This window comes from Hippopotamus amphibius, chromosome 7 (genome assembly GCF_030028045.1).
Source record: "Hippopotamus amphibius kiboko isolate mHipAmp2 chromosome 7, mHipAmp2.hap2, whole genome shotgun sequence".
In the NCBI taxonomy this organism is placed as follows: domain Eukaryota; kingdom Metazoa; phylum Chordata; class Mammalia; order Artiodactyla; family Hippopotamidae; genus Hippopotamus; species Hippopotamus amphibius.
Window position 1 is genome coordinate 85,380,809 of NC_080192.1, and position 18,811 is coordinate 85,399,619.

General features: G+C 39.1%; 1 protein-coding gene across 1 annotated transcript in view; it reads left to right on the forward strand.

The window, feature by feature from the left end:
• The window catches only part of TACR1 (tachykinin receptor 1), a 207,403-nt gene extending 189,563 nt beyond the window's left edge, over positions 1 to 17,840 (forward strand). Inside the window, exons 3-5 of the mRNA XM_057740415.1 lie at positions 2,815 to 2,965; positions 15,778 to 15,974; positions 17,549 to 17,840. Coding sequence (XP_057596398.1) covers positions 2,815 to 2,965; positions 15,778 to 15,974; positions 17,549 to 17,840 — 640 coding nt within the window. The remainder of the gene's footprint in view (positions 1 to 2,814; positions 2,966 to 15,777; positions 15,975 to 17,548) is intronic.
• Positions 17,841 to 18,811: the final 971 nt, after the last annotated feature.

Consider the following 18,811-nt stretch of genomic DNA (forward strand, 5'->3'; position numbering starts at 1 on the left):
TTTTTCTATGTTTTTGAGGGAAGGAACCGATGAGGCAGGGTAAACAGGCCTAGGATTGTCTTGTTTGAATCATTTCAGTGGGCTCCAGTGTAGGGGCTGCCCATAGGTGTCTGAGGTGGCCCTAGGGTGATTAGGGCAGGGGGATAGTGTCCTGCAGTATAACAGCCCCAAGAAAGTAGACAGATGGTGGGTAGGGGACTTGGGTTGTTTAATTTGCATATGAAGATACACTAGCAGGGGTTATCCCTAGGAGTTAGCTAGCCCTGGACAGGAAGTCCCTCCTAGATTATCAGCAATACCCGAGATATCAAAGCATCAGATACAGAAACTAGAAAATATGGTTAATATACACTTTAGTGATATCATTAAGTCTCAAACAACAATGTAGTAGTTCCAACAGGCTTATAGGCCTTGGATCTGAAAATGTGATTCTCAATGCTTGTCATATTCCAGAATGGGTTGGGGAATTTTCTAAACTGTGGTTTTCTGCTCCCATACTCATGAGCAATTACATGAGTATCTCTGGACACTGGTCGTTTTAAAATCTCCCCGATGAGTGTCATGTGATTCTGAGCTTGAGAACCACTGATCTAAGACAGTGTTTCTCAAAGTCTGAACCAGAACCAGCAGCATCACCTGGGAACTTGTTATAAATGCAGATTCTCGGACTTACCTCAGACCTGCTAAGCTGGAAACTGAGTGGGGCCCAGGATGGGGTCCAGGCCTCTATGTTTGTACAAGGCCTCTAGGTGATTCTGAGGCTGGTTTAAGTTTGAGAACCACTGGTCCAAGGTAAGGAGCATCTGTGACTTGACTGCAGTATTCTCCCATCACATCCCTGACCCCAACACAGATGCTCAATGCTCTGAGGCAAAGGCCCCACAAAACTCAGCTAACATGTTTTTATCACCAAGTGAGTATTGGTCTTCAAAAGTGGGGGCTGTTCTTACAGATAGAAGAAGTAGGTGCAACCTGTGGGCTCCCAGGGTCTCCCTGTCACCAGTCTCCAAATGCTTTGATTTCAAGCAGTATCTATACAGAAATCAGAAAGAGGGGCTGAGATTAGTTAGGAAACCAGTATGCAGTCACTGCTGTGGTGACTGGAGAACTCAGAGCCTCCCAAGAATTCTCCCAGAGTAGGAGACAATCAAAGTGAACCTTGAAAGCCTGCTGAAACTAGAACAGCCTGTCTGCACAGAACAGCTTGCACTCAACACCCTGCTTTGCTGAATCTGTGGCTTGTTACTTTAAGAATTCTTCAAGTTTCTTCAAGTTGCAAATTTTAGTATTCAGAGGAAACAGAATAAGTGGTAAAACTGTGGGGTTTTACAAAGAAGTGATTGAAAACAAACTATTGATAAAGGAGAAATTGAGTGAGTAAGTGGGTTTTCCTTTTTTGGAAAAAAATTATTGCAGAAAATAAGCATAAATGGCAGAAGAAAATATCATTGGGTGACTTTTCTCCAGTGACAAGAAGCTGGCTCTGGGATCACAGTCTTGCATCCTAATTTCAGCTCCTCATTCTACCAGCTGTGAATTTAGGAAAGTTAATTAAATTCTAAACTTTGGTTTCTTCATCTACAAACTGGGATTATGATAGTCTCTACCCAATCATTTGCTTTGAGGATTAAAGAAAATAATGCCAGTAAAGTGCTTGGCACTGTGCTCTTCACGCAATAAAATCTAACTTCCAGTTCTGCTATTAATACTATCATTAATGTTATTATTAACACAGTGACCTAGAGTATACCACCCAAAATATTACCTATTCTCATTATTATTATTACTATTAGGAATGCTGAGCCTTTACACTAAACTCACATCAAGGGGAAAAGGCATATAACTAGCTAGACATGCCAAGGACCCTCTGAGAAAAAATATTTTTTTCTCAAAATTCAAATAATTTATTTAACTGCCCAAATTACAGTGATTCTCATCTTAAACAGAATAGGATAAGTTGTGCTGTTGTAAGAAACCTCAAAATCTGTGGTTTAACACTGCAAAGTTTGTTTCTTGCTCATGTTCCAGTTAGACTCGAATCATTTGGTAACTGTCCTCCAAATGGTAACTCAGAGACCCAGACAGCTTCCATCTGGAGATATATATTTAAGGACTAGGCTTAAAAGTAGCTTAAACTTTGTGGCTCTCACCTACTGATCCTAATTCTAGGATAAGTCTTATCTCTCTCCAAGATAATTATGTTTATATCCATGAATCCATTTGTCATTTAGGATAGATTGTCTCATTAACCATCATGATGGTTCTCATCTGAATGTACTAGTTGGTTTATGTCCCTGCACCAACACTGACCCTAAGTTTAAATCTGACAAGTATGAATTGAGTGGTACAATCACCTCCTATATTCTAGAGAATATACTTCCATTAATGCAGCCTAAGTTTGCATTTTTTGGAGGGAGAAGTAAGCAATATTGAACTTAACATTAACTAAAATTGCCATAGATATACAACAAATTCAGTTCCCTCTCATCAATGTTTATTCGTCTCTTTTCATTCTGAACAGGAATCTCCATAATGGAAAAACTCCACAAGAAAAACATATGTTGTACAGATTATTGAACTTGGTGTACCTCAAAAAAATAAATAAATAAAATGAAAAAAAGAAAGAAAGAAAGAAAAACATACGTTGAAGAGATTTGCTTTCTTGATTTTATCCATTAACACCCATCCATACAATGCAGGTGGCTAGCCTTATCATCAAAGCTTATTAATGGCAAGTGATGAGAAAGGTAACTGTCAAGGCTTGACCGACCCTATTATTTCTTGAACTGACCCCTCCCATCCACCTTATTGCAGGTACCACATCTGTGTGACGGTGCTGATCTACTTCCTCCCCCTGCTGGTCATAGGTTACGCGTACACTGTAGTGGGCATCACGCTGTGGGCCAGCGAGATCCCTGGGGACTCCTCTGACCGTTACCACGAGCAAGTCTCTGCCAAGCGCAAGGTGAGCAAAGGGCAGGCAGCACTTAACCCACCCTGGCATAGGTGACAGACTGGCAAGCATATGAGCCCCAGAGCCTCAGGAGTCCCAGAGGCAGCGAGCACAAAACATCCCTGGGTCCGGGGAGCAGTAGAAGGGAGGGGAGGAAAGGGGAGGGGAGGGAAGAGGTCTTTCTTCAGTGTATTTGTAACCTAGTCCTGCCTGTACAGGCATAAGCCACCTCACTCATGCCTTAAGACTAATTGAAAAACTGTCAAGTCATTAAAACACAAATACGCATTTTTAACTACAAAAGTATGAAGTCAGTTCTCTTTTATTATTAAAATTTGACAAAATAACACATTCACTTGGTTCAAACATCAAAAAGTACTAAAACAAAATTATAATGATAGAGAACAGACTAGGAGTTGCCAGGATTAGTACTGGGGGAAGAATCTGCCTACAAAGAAATAGCATGAGTGAGTTTCTTTGTGATGATGGAGCAGTTCTGTATCCTGATTGCTATGGGTTTTTTCACTTATCTCTACATATGATAAAATTTCACAGAACTATACACCAAAAAAGTGCATGTAAAAACTGGCAAAATCCAAATACAGTCTGTAGTTTGGTTATTAGTACTGCTCTATCATGGGTTTCCTGATTTTGATCATGTGGTATAGTTATAAGATGATGTCATTGGGAGAAGCTGTGTGATGGGTACCTGGGAACTCTCTGTCCTATTTTTGAAACTTCTTGGGAGTCTTAAGTTATTTGAAAATTAAAAGTCAAAAAATATATTGAGTCTTACTGTGAAAAGGCTCCCGCCTTTCTAGGTCCTCCATCTATACAGTTCCCAAATGTGTATGTGCATACACACATACCCACACACACACCCACGCCCACATACACACACACGCACTGGTAACCACAGTTGTTATTAATCCTTTCAGATGTCGTAATGCATTTATAAGCCAAATAAATATATATTTTTTTTTACACAAATAGCAATTACTCACTGTTCTTCCTCTCATTTTTAAACTTAACAATATCCACAAAATTTTCAATATAGAAAGATCTTTTTTTTTTTCTCTTTTGGTACCTCTTTGCATAATATTTCATTGTATGGATGCTAGATGGCTTTTCTTTTTTATTGAAATACCATTGACATAATAGTATGTTAGTTTCAAGTGTATTATATAATGATTTGACATTTGCATCCACTGTCACCACAATAATTGTGGTAACCATCTGTCCCCATACAAAGTTATTAAAATATTATTGGCCATATTCCTTATGCTGCTTATTACATCCCCATAACTTGCTTAAGTTTTGTACCCCTTAATCCCCTTCTCCAGTTTCACTCACCAGCCCATCCCCCTTCTTTCTGGCAACCACCCCTTTATTCTCTACATCTTTATGAGTCTGCTTTTGTTTTGTTTCTTTGTTTTTTAGATTCTGCATATAAGTGAGATCATGTGGTATTTGACTTTCTCTTAGGATAATACTCTCTAGATACATCCATGTTGTCCCAAATGACGAGATTTCATTTTTTAATGGCTGGGTAACATTCCATTGTGTGTGTGTGTGTGTGTGTGTGTGTGTGTGTGTGTGTACATATATATGTATATATATATCCATTCCTCTATCAATGGACACAGGTTGCTTCTATATCTTGCCTATTGTAAATAATGCTGCTATAAACATCAGGGTGCATGTATCTTTTCAAAGTTTCCTTCAGATAAATACCCAGGAGTTGAATTGCTGATTCATATGGTAGTTCTATTTTCAATTTGTTGAGGAATCTCCATACTGTTTTCCAGAGTGGCTGCACCAATTTACATTTCCACCGATAGGTTACAAGGGTTCACATTTTTCCTCATCCTTCCCAATTCTCGTTATTTGTTGTCTTTGTGATATATTTTGACACATGTGAGGTAATATCTCGTGGTTTTGGTTTGCAGTTCCCTGTTGATTAGTGCTGTTGGGCAAATTTACATGTGTCTTTTGGCCATCTGTAAGACTTCTTTGGAAAAACTTCTATTCAGGTCCCTGCCCATTTTTTAATGTAGTCGTTTGGGTTTTTTTGCTGTTGAGGTACATGAGTTCTTTGTATATTTTGGATATTAATGCCCTATCAGATATATTCTTTGCAAATATTCAGTAGGCTGCCTTTTTGTTTTGTTTATAGTTTCCTTCACTGTGCAAAAGCTTTTCACTTTGATGTAGTCTCATTTGTTCATTTTTGCTTTTGTTTCCCTTGCCTGAGGCGACAAATTTAAAAAAAAATGCTAAGACCAGTGTCAAAAAGGATGCTTCCTATGTTTTCTTCTAGAAGTTTTATGGTTTCAGGTCTTCCATTTAAGTTTTTAATCCAGTTTGAATTTATTTTTATATATGCTATGAGAATGTAATCCAGTTTGATTTTTTTTTGCATGTTATAGTCAACTTTTCCCAACATGGTTCTTTGAAGAGGCTGTCTTTTCCCCATTGTATATTCTTGCCTCCTTTGTCATAGATTAATTGACCATATGAGTGTGGGTTGATTTCTGGGATCTCTATTCTATTCTTTTGAGCTCTGTGTCTGTTTTGTGCCAGTAACATACTGTTTTGATTACTGAAGCTTTTAGTATATTTTTTGAAATCAGGAGAATAATACCTCCAGCTTTCTTCTTTCTCAAGATTGTTATGGCTATTTGGGGTCTTTTGTGTTTCCATATAAATTTTAGAATTATTTGTTGTAATTCTATGAAATTGCCTTTGGTATTTTTTAAATTTATTTTTATTAGTTATCTATTTTATATATATTACTGTATATAGGTCAATTCTAATCTCTCAGTTCACCCCCCCAACCGCCTGCTTTCTCCCTCTTCGTGTCTATACATTTGTTCTCTACATCTCTGTCTCTATTTCTGCCTTGCAAACTCGTTCATCTGTACCATTTTTCTAGATTCCACATATATGCATTTATGTGCGATATCTGTTTTTCTCTTTCTGACTTACCTCACTCTGTATGACAGTCTCTAGGTCCATCCACATCTCTACAAATGAACCAATTTTGTTTCTTTGTATGGCTGAGTAATATTCCATTGCATATATGTACCACAACTTCTTTATCCATTCCTCTGTCGATGGACATTTAGGTTGCTTCCATGACCTGGCTATTGTAAACAGTGCTGCAATGAACATTGGGGTACATGTGTCTTTTTGAATTATGGTTTCATCCAGATATATGCCCAGTAGTGGGAATTCTGGGTCATATGGTAATTGTATTTTTAGTTTTTTATGGAACCTCCATATTGTTTTCCAAGGTGGCTACATCAATTTACATTCCCACCAACAGTGTAAGAGGGTTTCCTTTTCTCCACACCCCCTCCAGCATTTACTGTTTGTAGATTTCCTCATGATGCCCATTCTGATTGGTGTGAGGTGATACCTCATTGCAGTTTTGATTTGCATTTCTCTAATAATTAGTGATATTCAGCAGTTTTTCATGTGCCTCTTGGCCATCTGTATGTCTTCTTTGGAGAAAGGTCTATTTAGGTCTTTTGCCCAGTTTATGATTGTGTTGCTTGTTTTTTGTTTGGTTGGTTTTTTTGTTTTGTTTTGTTTTGTTTTGTTTTTGGTATTGAGCTGAATGAACTGTTTATACATTTTGGAGATTAATACTTTGTCAGTTGATTCATTTGCAAATATTTTCTCTCATTCTGAGGGTTGTGTTTTCATCTTGTTTATAGTTTCCTCTGCTGTGCAAAAGCTTTTAAGTTTCATTAGGTCCCATTTGTATATTTTTGTTTTTATTTCCATTATTCTAGGAGGTGGGTCAAGAAAGATCTTGCTGTGATTTATGTCAAAGAGTGTTCTTCCCATGCTTTCCTCCAAGAGTTTTATAATGTCTGGTCTTACATTTAGGTCTTTAAACCATTTTGAGTTTATTTTTGTCTATGGTGTTAGGGAGTATTCTAAATTCATTCTTTTACATCTAGCTGTCCAGTTTTCTCAGCACCACTTATTGAAGAGACTATCTTTTCTCCATTGTGTACTCTTGCCTCCTGTGTCATAGGTTAGTTGACCTCAAGTGCTTGGGTTTATCTCTGGGCTTTCTATCCTGTTCCATTGATCTGTATTTCTGTTTTTGTGCCAGTAACATACTGTCATGATTACTGTAGCTTTGTAGTATAGTGTGAAGTCAGGGAGCCTGATTCCTCCAGCTCTGCTTTTTTTTCTCAAGATTGCTTTGGCTATTCAGGGTCTTTTGTGTCTCCATACAAATTTTAATAATTTTTGTTCTAGTTTTGTGAAAGATGTCCTTGCTAATTTGATAGGGATTGCATTGAATCTGTAGGTTGCTTTGGGTAGTATAGTTATTTTCACAATATTTATTCTTCCAATCCAGGAACATGATATATCTCTCCATCTGTTTGTGTCATCTTTGATTTCTTCCATTAGTGTCTATAGTTTCTGAATACAGGTCTTTTACTTCCTTAGCAGGTTTATTCCTAGGTATTTTACTCATTTTATTGCAGTGGTGAATTGGATTCTTTCTTTAATTTCCCTTTCTGATCTTTCATTGTTAGTGTATAAGAATGCAAGAGATTTCTGTGTATTGATTTTGTATCCTGCAACTTTACCAAATTCATTGATTAGCTCTAGTAGTTTTCTGGTGGCATCTTTAGGATTATCTATGTGTAGTTTCATGTCATATGCAAACAGTGACAGTTTTACTTCTTCTTTTCCAATTTGGATTCGTTTTATTTCTTTTTCTTCTCCAATTGCCATGGCTAGGACTTCCAAAACTGTGTTGAATAACAGTGGCAAGAGTGGGCATTCTTGTCTTGTCCCTGATCTTAGAGGAAATGCTTTCAGTTTTTCACCATTGAGAATGATGTGGGTTTGTCATATATGGTCTTTATTATGTTGAGGCAGTTTCCCTCTATGTCCACTTTCTTGAGATTTTTTTATTACAAATGAGTGTTGAATTTTGTCAAAAGCTTTTTCTGTCTCTATTGAGATGATCATATGGTTTTTATTCTTCAGTTTGTTAATATGGTGTATCGCATTGATTGATTTGGATATATTGAAGAATCCTTGCATTCTTGGGAAAAATCCCACTTGATCATGATGTATGACCCTTTTAATCTGTTGTTGGATTCTGTTTGCTAGCATTTCTTGAGGATTGTTACATCTATATTCATCAGTGATATTGGTCTGTAATTTTCTCTTTTTGTGACATCTTTGTCTGGTTTTGGTATCAGAGTGATGGTTGCCTCATAGAATGAGTTTGGGAGTTTCCTTCCTCTGCAGTTTTTTGAAAGAGTTTGAGAAGGATGGGTGTTAGCTCTTCTCTAAACGTTTGATAGGATTCAACTGTGAAGGCATCTAGTCCTGAACTTTCATTTGTTGGAAGATTTTGAGTCACTATTTCAATTTCATTACTTGTGATTGGTCTGTTCATATTTTCCATTTCTTCCTGGTTCAGTCTTGAAAGGTTATACCTTTCTAAGAATTTGTCTCTTTCCTCCAGGTTCTCGATTTTATTGGCATATAATTGCTTGTAGTAATTTCTTATGATGGTTTGTGTTTCTGCAGTGTCTGTTGTAACTTCTCTTTCATTTCTAATTTTACTGATTTGAGTCCTCTCCCTCTTTTTCTTGATGAGTCTGGCTGAGGGTTTATCAATTTTGTTTACCTTCTCAAAGAACCAGCTTTTAGTTTTATTGATCTTTGCTATTATTTTCTTTGTTTCTATTGCATTTATTTTTGATACTTATGGTTTCTTTCCTTCTACTAACTTTGGGTTTTGTTTGTGCTTCTTTCTCTAGTTCCTTTAGGTGTAAGATTAGATTGTTTATTTGAGATTTTTCTTGTTTCCTGAGGGAGAATTGTATTGCTATAAACTTCCCTCTTTGAACTGCTTTTGCTGTGCCCCATATGTTTTGGATCATCGTGATTTCATTGTCATTTGTCTTTTCTGATTTCCTCTTTGATTTCTTCAGTGATCTCTCGGTTATTTAGTAGCATATTTTTTAGCCTCCATGTGTTTCTGTTTTTTACAGTTTTTTTCCTGTAATTGATTTCTAATCTCATAGAGTTGTGGCTGGAAAAGATGCTTGATATGATTTCAATTTTCTTAAATTTGCTGAGGCTTGATTTGTGACTCAAGATGTGATCTGTCTCAGAGAATGTTCCATGTACACTTTAGAAGAAGTTGTATTCTGCCACTTTTGGGTGGAATGTCTTATAAATAAATATCAATTAAATTTATCTGGCCTATTGTGTCATTTAAAGCTTGTGTTTCCTTATTAACTTTCTGTCTGGATGATCTGTCCATTGGTGTAAGTGGGGTGTTAAAGTCCCCCACTATTACTGTGTTACTGTCTATTTCCTCTTTTATAGCTGTTAGCATTTGCCTTATGTATTGAAGTGCTCCTATGTTGGGTGCATATATATTTAAAATTGTTGTATCTTCTTCTTGGATTGATCCCTTCATCATTATATAGTGTCCTTCCTTATCTCTTGCAACATTTTTTATTTTAAAATCTATTTTATCTGATATAAGTATTGCCACTCCAACTTTCTTTTGATTTCCATTTGCATGGAATATCTTTTTCCGTCCCCTCACTTTCAGTCTGTATGTGTCCCTAGGTCTGAAGTGGGTCTCTTATAGACAGCATGTATACACGTCTTATTTTTGTATCCATTCAGCTGGTCTATTTCTTTTGGTTGGAGCATTTAATCTATTCACATTTAAGGTAATTATAGATATGTATGTTCATATTACCATTTTCTTAATTGTTTTGTGTTTGTTTTTGTCGGTCCTTTTCTTCTCTTTGTAAAGCTGGTTTGGTGGTGCTGAATTCTCTTAGCTTTTGCTTTTCTGTAAAGCTTTTGATTTCTTAGTCAAATCTAAATGAGATCCTTGCTGAGCAGAGTATTCTGGTTGTAGTTTCTTCCCTTTCATCACTTTAAATATATCATCCCACTCCCTTCTGACTTCCAGAGTTTCTGCTGAGAAATCAGCTATTAACATTATGGGAGTTCCCATGTATGTTATATGTGTCATTTTTCCCATATCACTTTTAATAATTTTTCTTGGTCTTTAATTTTTGTCAATTTGATTACTATGTGTCTTGACATGTTTCTCCTTGGGTTTATCCTGCCTGGGACTCTCTGTACTTCATAGACTTGGGTGGCTATTTCCTTTCCCATTATGGAAGTTTTCAACTAAATCTCTTCAAATATTTTCTTGGGTCCTTTCTTTCTCTCTTCTTCTTCTGAGACCCCAATGTGAATGTTGATGCATTTAATGTTGTCCCAGAGGTCTCAGGCTGTCTTCATTTCTTTTCATTCTTTTTTCTTTATTCTGTCCTGACACAGTGATTTCCACCATTCTCTCTTCCAGGTCACTTATCCATTCTTATGCCTCAGTTATTCTGCTACTGATTCCTTCTAGTGTATTTTTCATTTCAGTTATTCTTTTTTCATCTCTGTTTTTTCTTTAATTCTTCTAGGTCTTTGTCAAACATTTCTTGCATCTTCTCAATCTTTTCCTCCATTCTTTTTCCAAGGTCCTAGATCATCTTCACTATCATTATTCTGAATTCTTTTTCTAGAAGGTTGCCTATCTCCACTTCATTTAGTTGTTTTTCTGGGGTCTTATCTTGTTGCTTCTTCTGATACATAGTCCTCTGCTTTTTCATTTTGTCTGTCTTTCTGTGATTATGGTTTTTGTTCTGCAGGCTGCAGGATTGTAGTTCTTCTTGCTTCTACTGTCTTCCCTCTGGTGGATGAGGGTACCTAAGAGGCTTGTGTAAGCTTCCTAATGGGAGGGACTGGTGGTGGTAGAGCTGGGTGTTGCTCTGATGGGAAGAGCTCAGTAAAGCTTTAATCCACTTGTCTGCTGATGGGAGGGGCTGAGTTCCCTCCCTGTTGGTTATTTGGCCTCAGGTGACCCAGTGCTAGAGCCCACAGGCTCTTTGGTGGGGCTAATGGTGGATTCCAGGAGGGCTTACACCAATGAATACTTCCCAGAACTTCTGCTGCCAGTGTCCATGTCCCCATGATGAGCCACAGATGCTCCCTGCCTCTGCAGGAGATCCTCCAACACTAGGAGGTAGGTCTGGTTCAGTCCCCTATGGGGTCTCTGATCCTTCCCCCTGGATCCTGGTGCACACACCACTCTGTGTATGCCTTCCAAGTGTGTAGTCTCTGCTTCCCCTGTCCTGTCAAAGTCCTGAAATCAAATCCTGCTGGGCTTCAAAGTCTGATTCTCTGGGGATTCCTCCTTCCATTGCCAGACCCCCACATTGGGAAGCCTGATGTGGGGCTCAGAACCTTCACCCCAGTGGGTGGACTTCTGTGGTATAATTGTTCTCCATTTTTGTGAGTCACCTACCCAGTGGCTATGGGATTTGATTCTATCATGATTGTTCCCCTCCTACCATCTCATTCTGGCTTCTCCTTCTTCCTTGGATGTGGAGTATCTTCTTTGGTGAGTTCCAGTGTCTTCCTGTTGATGATTGTTCAGCAGTTAGTTGTGATTCCAGTGCTCTCACCTAGATTCCCTTTCATATTGCAGAGAAGACATTCCACTTGCCTGTGATGATTAGGTCATATGTCTTACTCTCCAGTGGCCACATCAGTCTTGAGACATCAGATTTTGCATAGATTTCCAAAGGATCATGAGGCTTTTCCAACGTGGAGAACATTTTCAAGAATTGGAGAATAACTGCACCTGAGCAGAAAACCACAAGCTGAAACTTCCACAAGAACTAGTGCTGCAGTAGGAAAGCCTGACATGATTAATGAATTTCTGGAAGCCTGCTGTGGGTAACATTGAGAGTAAAAGCTCCAGGAAACCCTGATTTTGGTATTTTGATAGATTGCATTTAATCTGTATGTTGCCTTGGGTAGTATGGTTATTTTAACAATATAAATTCTTCCATCTGTGAGCATTCTATATCTTGGTTTTTGCTTGTGTCTTCTTCAATTTATTTTATCAATGTCTTATAGTTTTCCAAGTATAAGTCTTCTATCTCCTTGGTTAGATGTTTATTCTTAGGTTTTTATTCTTTTTGATAAAATTGAAAATGGGATTGTTTTCTTAATTTTTCCTTCTGATAGTTCATTATCAGTATACAGAAATGCAACAGATTTCTGTATATTAATTTTGTATCCTGCAACTTTACTGAATTTGTTAATTAGTTTTAATGATTTTTTGGTGATGTCTTTAGGATATTCAATATATAGTATCCTGTCATCTGCAAACAGTGAAAGCTTGACTTCTTCCTTTTGAATTTAGATATCTTTTATTTCTTTTTCTTGTCTGATTGCTTCAAATACTACATAGAATAAAAGGGGTGAGAGTGGGCAACCTTGTCTTGTTCCTGACCTTAGAGGAAATGCTTTTACCTTTTCACTGATGAGTATAATGTTAACTATGGGTTTGTCACATATGGCCTTTATATGTTGAGGTATGTTCCCTCTATACCCAGTGTGTTGAGAGTTTTTATCATAAATGGATATTGAATTTTGTCAAAAGTTTTTTTCTGCATCTATGAAGATCATCATATGATTTTTATTCTTCACTTTGTTAGTGTGGTGTAACACATTGACTAATTTGCTGACGTTGAACCATCCTTGCATCCCAGACATAAATTTCACTCCATTGTGGTATATGATCCTTTTGATGTATTGTTGAATTTGGTTTGCTAATATTTTGTTGAGGATTTTGCATCCATGTTCATCAGTTATATTGATCTCTAATGTACTTATTGCCATTTTGTTAATTGTTTTCTGGTTGTTTTGTAGTTCTTTTTTCTTCTTTCTTCTTTTGCTCTCTTCCTTTGTGATTTAATGTCTGATGTTATGTTTGGATTTCTTTCTATTTTTTTCATGTGTATTTATTAGAGATTCTTTTGGTTTGCAGTTACCATGAGGTTTATATATAGCAAATTATATATACATACATGTGACTATTTTTAAGGTAGTGATCACTAAAGTCCAAACACATTCTAACCACCCTTCATTTTTACTTGCCCCCCCACATTTAATGGTTTTGACATCATATTTTACATCTTTTCATTTTGTGTATCCCTTAACTACTTATTGTGGATATAGATGATTTTACTACTTTTGTCTTTTAATCTTCCTACTAGCTTTATAAGTGGTTGATCTGCTACCTTTATTTGTATGTTTGCCTTAACTAATGAGATTTTTCCTTCATAATTTTCATATTTCTGGTTGTGGTCTTTTCTTTTCCCCTTAGAGAAGTCCGTTTAACAGTTCTTGTTAAGCCAGTTTAGTGGTGCTGAATTTTTTAGTTGTTTCTTGTCTTAAAGTTTTTATCTCTCCTTCAAATCTGAATGATAGCCTTACCAGATAGAGTATTCTTGGTTGTATGTCTTATTCTTTCATCACTTTGAATATATGTTGCCACTCAATTCTGGCCTGCAAAGTTTCTACTGAAAAGTCAGCTGACAATCTTATGGGAGTTCCTGTGTATGTAACTACTTGTTTTCTCTTGCTGCTCTTAATAGTCTCTCTTTATCTTAAATATATGGCTCTTTAATATAATGCGTCTTGATGTGGACTGCTTTGGGTTCATCTTGTGTGGGACTCTTTGTGCTTCTTGGACCTAGATGTCTGTTTCCTTTCTCAGATTAGGAAACTTTTCAGCTATTATCCCTTCAAATAAGTTCTTTGACCCTTTCTCTGTCTCTTAGCCTTCTGGGACCCTTCTGATGCTAATATTAGTACACTTTGGTTGTCCCAGAGCTCTCTTAAATTACACTCATTTTTTGTTAATTATTTTCTTTTTTAATTTTTTGTTCAGCTTGGGTGTCTTCCAGTTTGTTGATTCACTCCTCTGTGTCACCTAATCTGCTTTTGACTCATTCTAGTGAATTTTTTATTTCAAGTATTGTATTCTTCAGCTCTGTTTGGTTCTTCTTTATATTTTCTAACTCTATTTAAATTCACATTGTGTTTATCCCTTCTTCTGTTGAGTTCATTAAGCATCTTTATGATCATTACTTTGAACTCTTGTTCAAGTAGAAGGCTTATCTCCATCTCATTTAGTTCTTTTTCTTAGGTTTTGTCTTGTTCCTTTGTTGAGAACATATTCCTCTGTCTCCTCAAATTGTGTATATTTATTTCACTGTGCTTATTTCTATGCATTAGCTAAGTTTGCTATATGTTCTGATCTTGGAGAAGTGGCCTTGTGTTGGAGCTGTCCTGTGAGCCCCAGCAGCACCCTCCCATCTGATCAGCAGAGCTATATGCTCTAGGGGTGCCCTCTATGTGTGGTGTGTGGGCCTTTCTCTTGTGGTGGGGCTGACTACTGTGGGCATACTGATAGGTGAGGCTGGACCCCAGCCCAGTTCACTGCCAGACTCTGCTTTGTGTGGTGACTGTTGGCCCACTGGTACACAGGGCCAAATCCTGGGGCACCTGGCTCTGGGCCTATGAGGGCCCTGGGGCTGGTACCAGACCACTGGTGGGTGGGTAACCTCCCAGAGCTAACAGGCTAGAAGGAGAACTCCAGAATGACATTTGCAAAAGCCAGGGTCCTCTTGGTAGAATGAGCTCCCCAAAATGGCTTCCACCAGTGTTTTTCTCCCCAGGGATGGTCCCAATTGCCTCCTGCCTCTCCAGGAGGCTCTTCAAGGACAGAAAATGGGTGTGACTCAGGCTTCTTTCAAATCACTGCCTCTGTGCTGAGATTCAGAGCATGTGAGATTTTTTGTGCACTCTTTAAGAGCAGGATCTCTGTTTCCTACAGCCCTCTAGCCCTCCTGTGTGCAAGCCCTGCTGACCTTAAAAGACAGAGATTCTTGGGGTTTGCCTTCCCAGTGCAGGACCCCCTAGCTGGGAAAGCTTATGTAGGACTCAGACCTCTTGCTCATTGGGGAGGAACTCTGCAATTGTGATTATCCCTCCATTTGTGGGTCACCTCCCCAGAAGTATGGGTTTTGACTATACTGCATCTCCGCCCCTCCTACCCATCTTATTGTGATTCCTTATTTATATCTTTATTTCAAAAAAATCTTTTCTGCTAGTCTCCAGGTCATTCTTATAGATAGTTGCTCTGTAACTAGTTGCAATTTTGGTGTGCCCATGGTAGGAGGTGAGCTCAGCGTCTTCCTACTCCACTATCTTGGCCACACCTCTTCTAGGTCATTTTTTCTCTGAAGATTTCTTGGGAATAAAATGGAATGGGTTATATCACCCAGTACTCATAAAACCATTTTATGAATACCCCCTTTAAACATCTGACACTCCCTTGCTACAGCTCTCTGAATCCCACCTCTTCTCTTTCCCTCCTCCTGAGTCTTCAAGGCTAGAAGCCTGCTCTGTCTCACAGCCCCTTTCCCTCTGCTGTTTCCTCTCCATTCCTGGATCTTTTCCTCCTGAACACCCATTCCCCTTTGCTCATTAATCTAGTCTCCCTTGGATTCTCCAGTCATTGCCCAGAAGTACGGTAAACACAATAATTCTCAAACATGAGTACACATCAGAATAATCTGAAGGGCTTTCCAAAGACTGAATTCTGGGTCCCACACTCAAAATTCCTGATTTAGTTAGCCTGGAATGGGGTCCAAGAATTTGCATTTCTGACAAGTTCTCAAGTGATGATTATGTTGCTGGTCCTGGGGCCACCCTCTGAAAATCACTGACATAACCAAAGTCCTTTGGTACCACACATAAATACTCCTTCCTCCACCTGGAAAGTATTATTATATCACATTGTGCACAGTAAGGGAGCAGGATAACAGAGAAAATAACCATGAGAAAGAGGGGATGTGCTGGTGGTCTCACCTCTCTCACCCTCTTGCCAGGTGGTTAAGATGATGATTGTTGTTGTATGCACCTTTGCCATCTGCTGGTTGCCCTTCCACATCTTCTTCCTCCTGCCTTACATCAACCCTGATCTCTACCTGGAGAAGTTTATTCAGCAGGTTTACTTGGCCATCATGTGGCTGGCTATGAGCTCTACCATGTACAACCCCATCATCTACTGCTGCCTCAATGACAGGTAAGAATCCCACCGTCCATACTCTCTCCAGGACAATATGCTAATCATCACACTGTTCAATCCCTGCTGACTGAACTGTGTGATGATTAGTTTTCTGTAGTCCGCACCACTCCCTCTTGTTTCATAGCCGACTTTGCTCATTTATGTTGGCTACTTGGGGACTGCAAAGACAAATGGTCTTCTTGTCGCCATGCAAGAATACAAGCCTTGAGGAGACGTTTTTTCTTTTCCCAGAGGAACCAGAAATCCATATTTTTATGTGAAATCTTCTAACTTTTAAACACTGGTTACTAAGTCAGTAGTAGAGGATGGGGTACAGGGGCAGATAAAAAACCTCTGTGATTAATGCATATAAAGCAGGTTGCAAGCTTGATCAAGTTCATGAATTGCTCAATCTGCTCTATGGATCCCATGCACAGAGGGCTGTGCATGCAGACAGAGAAAGACAGAGAATCAAATAGCAAGAGAGTCAGAGAGTGAATGAGTCAGAGAGTGATAATGAGAGCAAGAGAGAGAGACAGATTGATGCCACTAGAATATTATCCACCACAATGCACATTTTCCCTCCTCTGGTCTCTCATGTTCCTCTTCCCATCCCATCATAAAATCTGGGCAGCTTTGTCCAGTTTCTTCCAGTACTTCCAGCAAGACAGGGTAAGCAAAAAAAAGTCAGAGCCTCAAAGGCCTAATTCTGCCTTTACTTGGCCAAAGGGCCTGGAGACACCTCCCTGAAGTGGAAGCCAACCTCAGACAAGTAAGAGAAGGGAGAGCCATCCAGATTGGTGATCAGCAATAGGGAATTCACCACTGTGTGCAGAGTCCCCAAGAGGGAGCTGGGATACCATGGTGGCAGCCCAGTCATCTGGAGCACCACCTCAGCCTCTGTATAAAAAAGGAGGTAGAAAAAGGAGGGGGAGGGATAAAAGGCTTGTCACATTTATAGCCAACAGTTATCAGCCTATAAGATGCCTTCTATGAATGAGACACTCAGGTACCATGAATTCAGGGACAGATATTCCCTGGGACTTGTCCAAATGGTCTTGTTTGTCTAACTCACAGTTATCTTTCTTCTAAGAGCCTCACAACCTGCCTAAACATGTATAGGTTAAACCTCCCAGCATGTCTTTAAGTAAAAGCTGATTCTCCCTGCTTAAAAAACAGGGAAACTGAGTCACACTGAAGGGACATTATTGGCAGAAAGTCAGTGGGCTACTTGAAGGAAAGGACTGAGTATTGTGCATATAGTGAACACTTGTTGAGTGTTTTCATTGCTGTTGAACTGACCCAAAACCAGCTGACTCCAAATCAGTGGAGGCAGCATATTTCAAAAGCCACCCCCTATACAGACACGCATTTCACGTGAACTTGGGTTCTAGTCCTGGAGTTGACCATGATGACTGACCTTTGAATCTTTTTGCCCTTAGCATCTCCAGCTGTCATTTAATTAAAAAATAATAATAACACACTGTCCCATTTGGGTATGTCCACCTATTAAAGAGCTACAACAATGGTGGGAATGCCCTCTGAAAGCAGGCCATACTCAAGGATTACTTCTCCTTCTGGTCTCTCTCCAGGTTCCGTCTGGGCTTCAAGCATGCCTTTCGGTGCTGCCCTTTCATCAGTGCTGGCGACTATGAGGGGCTTGAAATGAAATCCACTAGGTACCTCCAGACCCAGGGCAGCGTGTATAAAGTCAGCCGCCTGGAGACCACAGTCTCCACAGTGGTGGGGGCCCATGAGGAAGACCTGGAGGAAGGCCCCAAGGTCATGCCCTCATCCCTGGACCAGACCTCCAATGACTCCTCTCGCAGTGACTCCAAGACCATGGTGGAGAGCTTCAGCTTCTATTCCAACGTGCTCTCCTAGACCACGGGGCCTTCAATAGGCACAAGCCACCCCTGTCTTTGTCTTGCTTCATGTCATGCATGGATAAATCCTCAATATGGAAACCATAAGAAACACCCTTGGGGCTTGTGAAGGGGTCAGAATAGTTTAGGAAAAACATTCCATTCTGGAATCAAAAACCTGCATTCTTTTATGTCTTTACCACCCACATGCCATGTGACCCAAAACAAATCATCGAACTTCTCTGAGCCTGTACAATGGGAAGGTTAGACTTGAGTTTCTCTACAATCCATTCCAAGATTCTAGAATTAACTTTAATTGCATGTGGGCTCTCATTTCAGGGTGATTCCTGCAATGCAGCAACAGATCCAACTGATCAGTTTGCCTGGAGCTCCTGCCTTATTTCAATAAAAGTGTTCTTAGTCTTGCTTAGATTATTTTCCTTTAGCTGGTGACTCATGCTGCATCGGCCTCTGCTTGATAATGTGAGCAAAAGGAAGAACCACGTGAAATCTGAATGAAAGCTTTAACCCTCTCTTCTAAGCATGCATGAAAAGAAGGCATACTTCTGCCCCTTTTTGGCATCTCAATATCTCAGTGCATTTTGGGATTGAGAGCCTCAAGTTCATCTGCATCATGTCCCCAGTGACTGTCCTGAGCAACAGATGCAGATAGAATATGTACACTGATACTAGCTAATGTCTGTTATGAATGAAGACTCAGGAGAACTGTGCATTACTTAATCTATCTGATCCTCTCTTCCCTTATTTGTAAAACTATGAGGCTGAACTCATCATCCAAGTGTCCCTTCAAATTTTAACATTCATTGGTTCAGTGATTGAATGAGATTTTTGTTTGTTTAACCAAAAATTGGTAGTCTCAGAAAGAATAGGAGCAGTAAGTCTAGAGACTTAACACCCAGCTCCTAGAGATGTAGCAACTGCTAAGACCATGTATCAATATCTACATATGACATTCTCTGAGTTATCCTA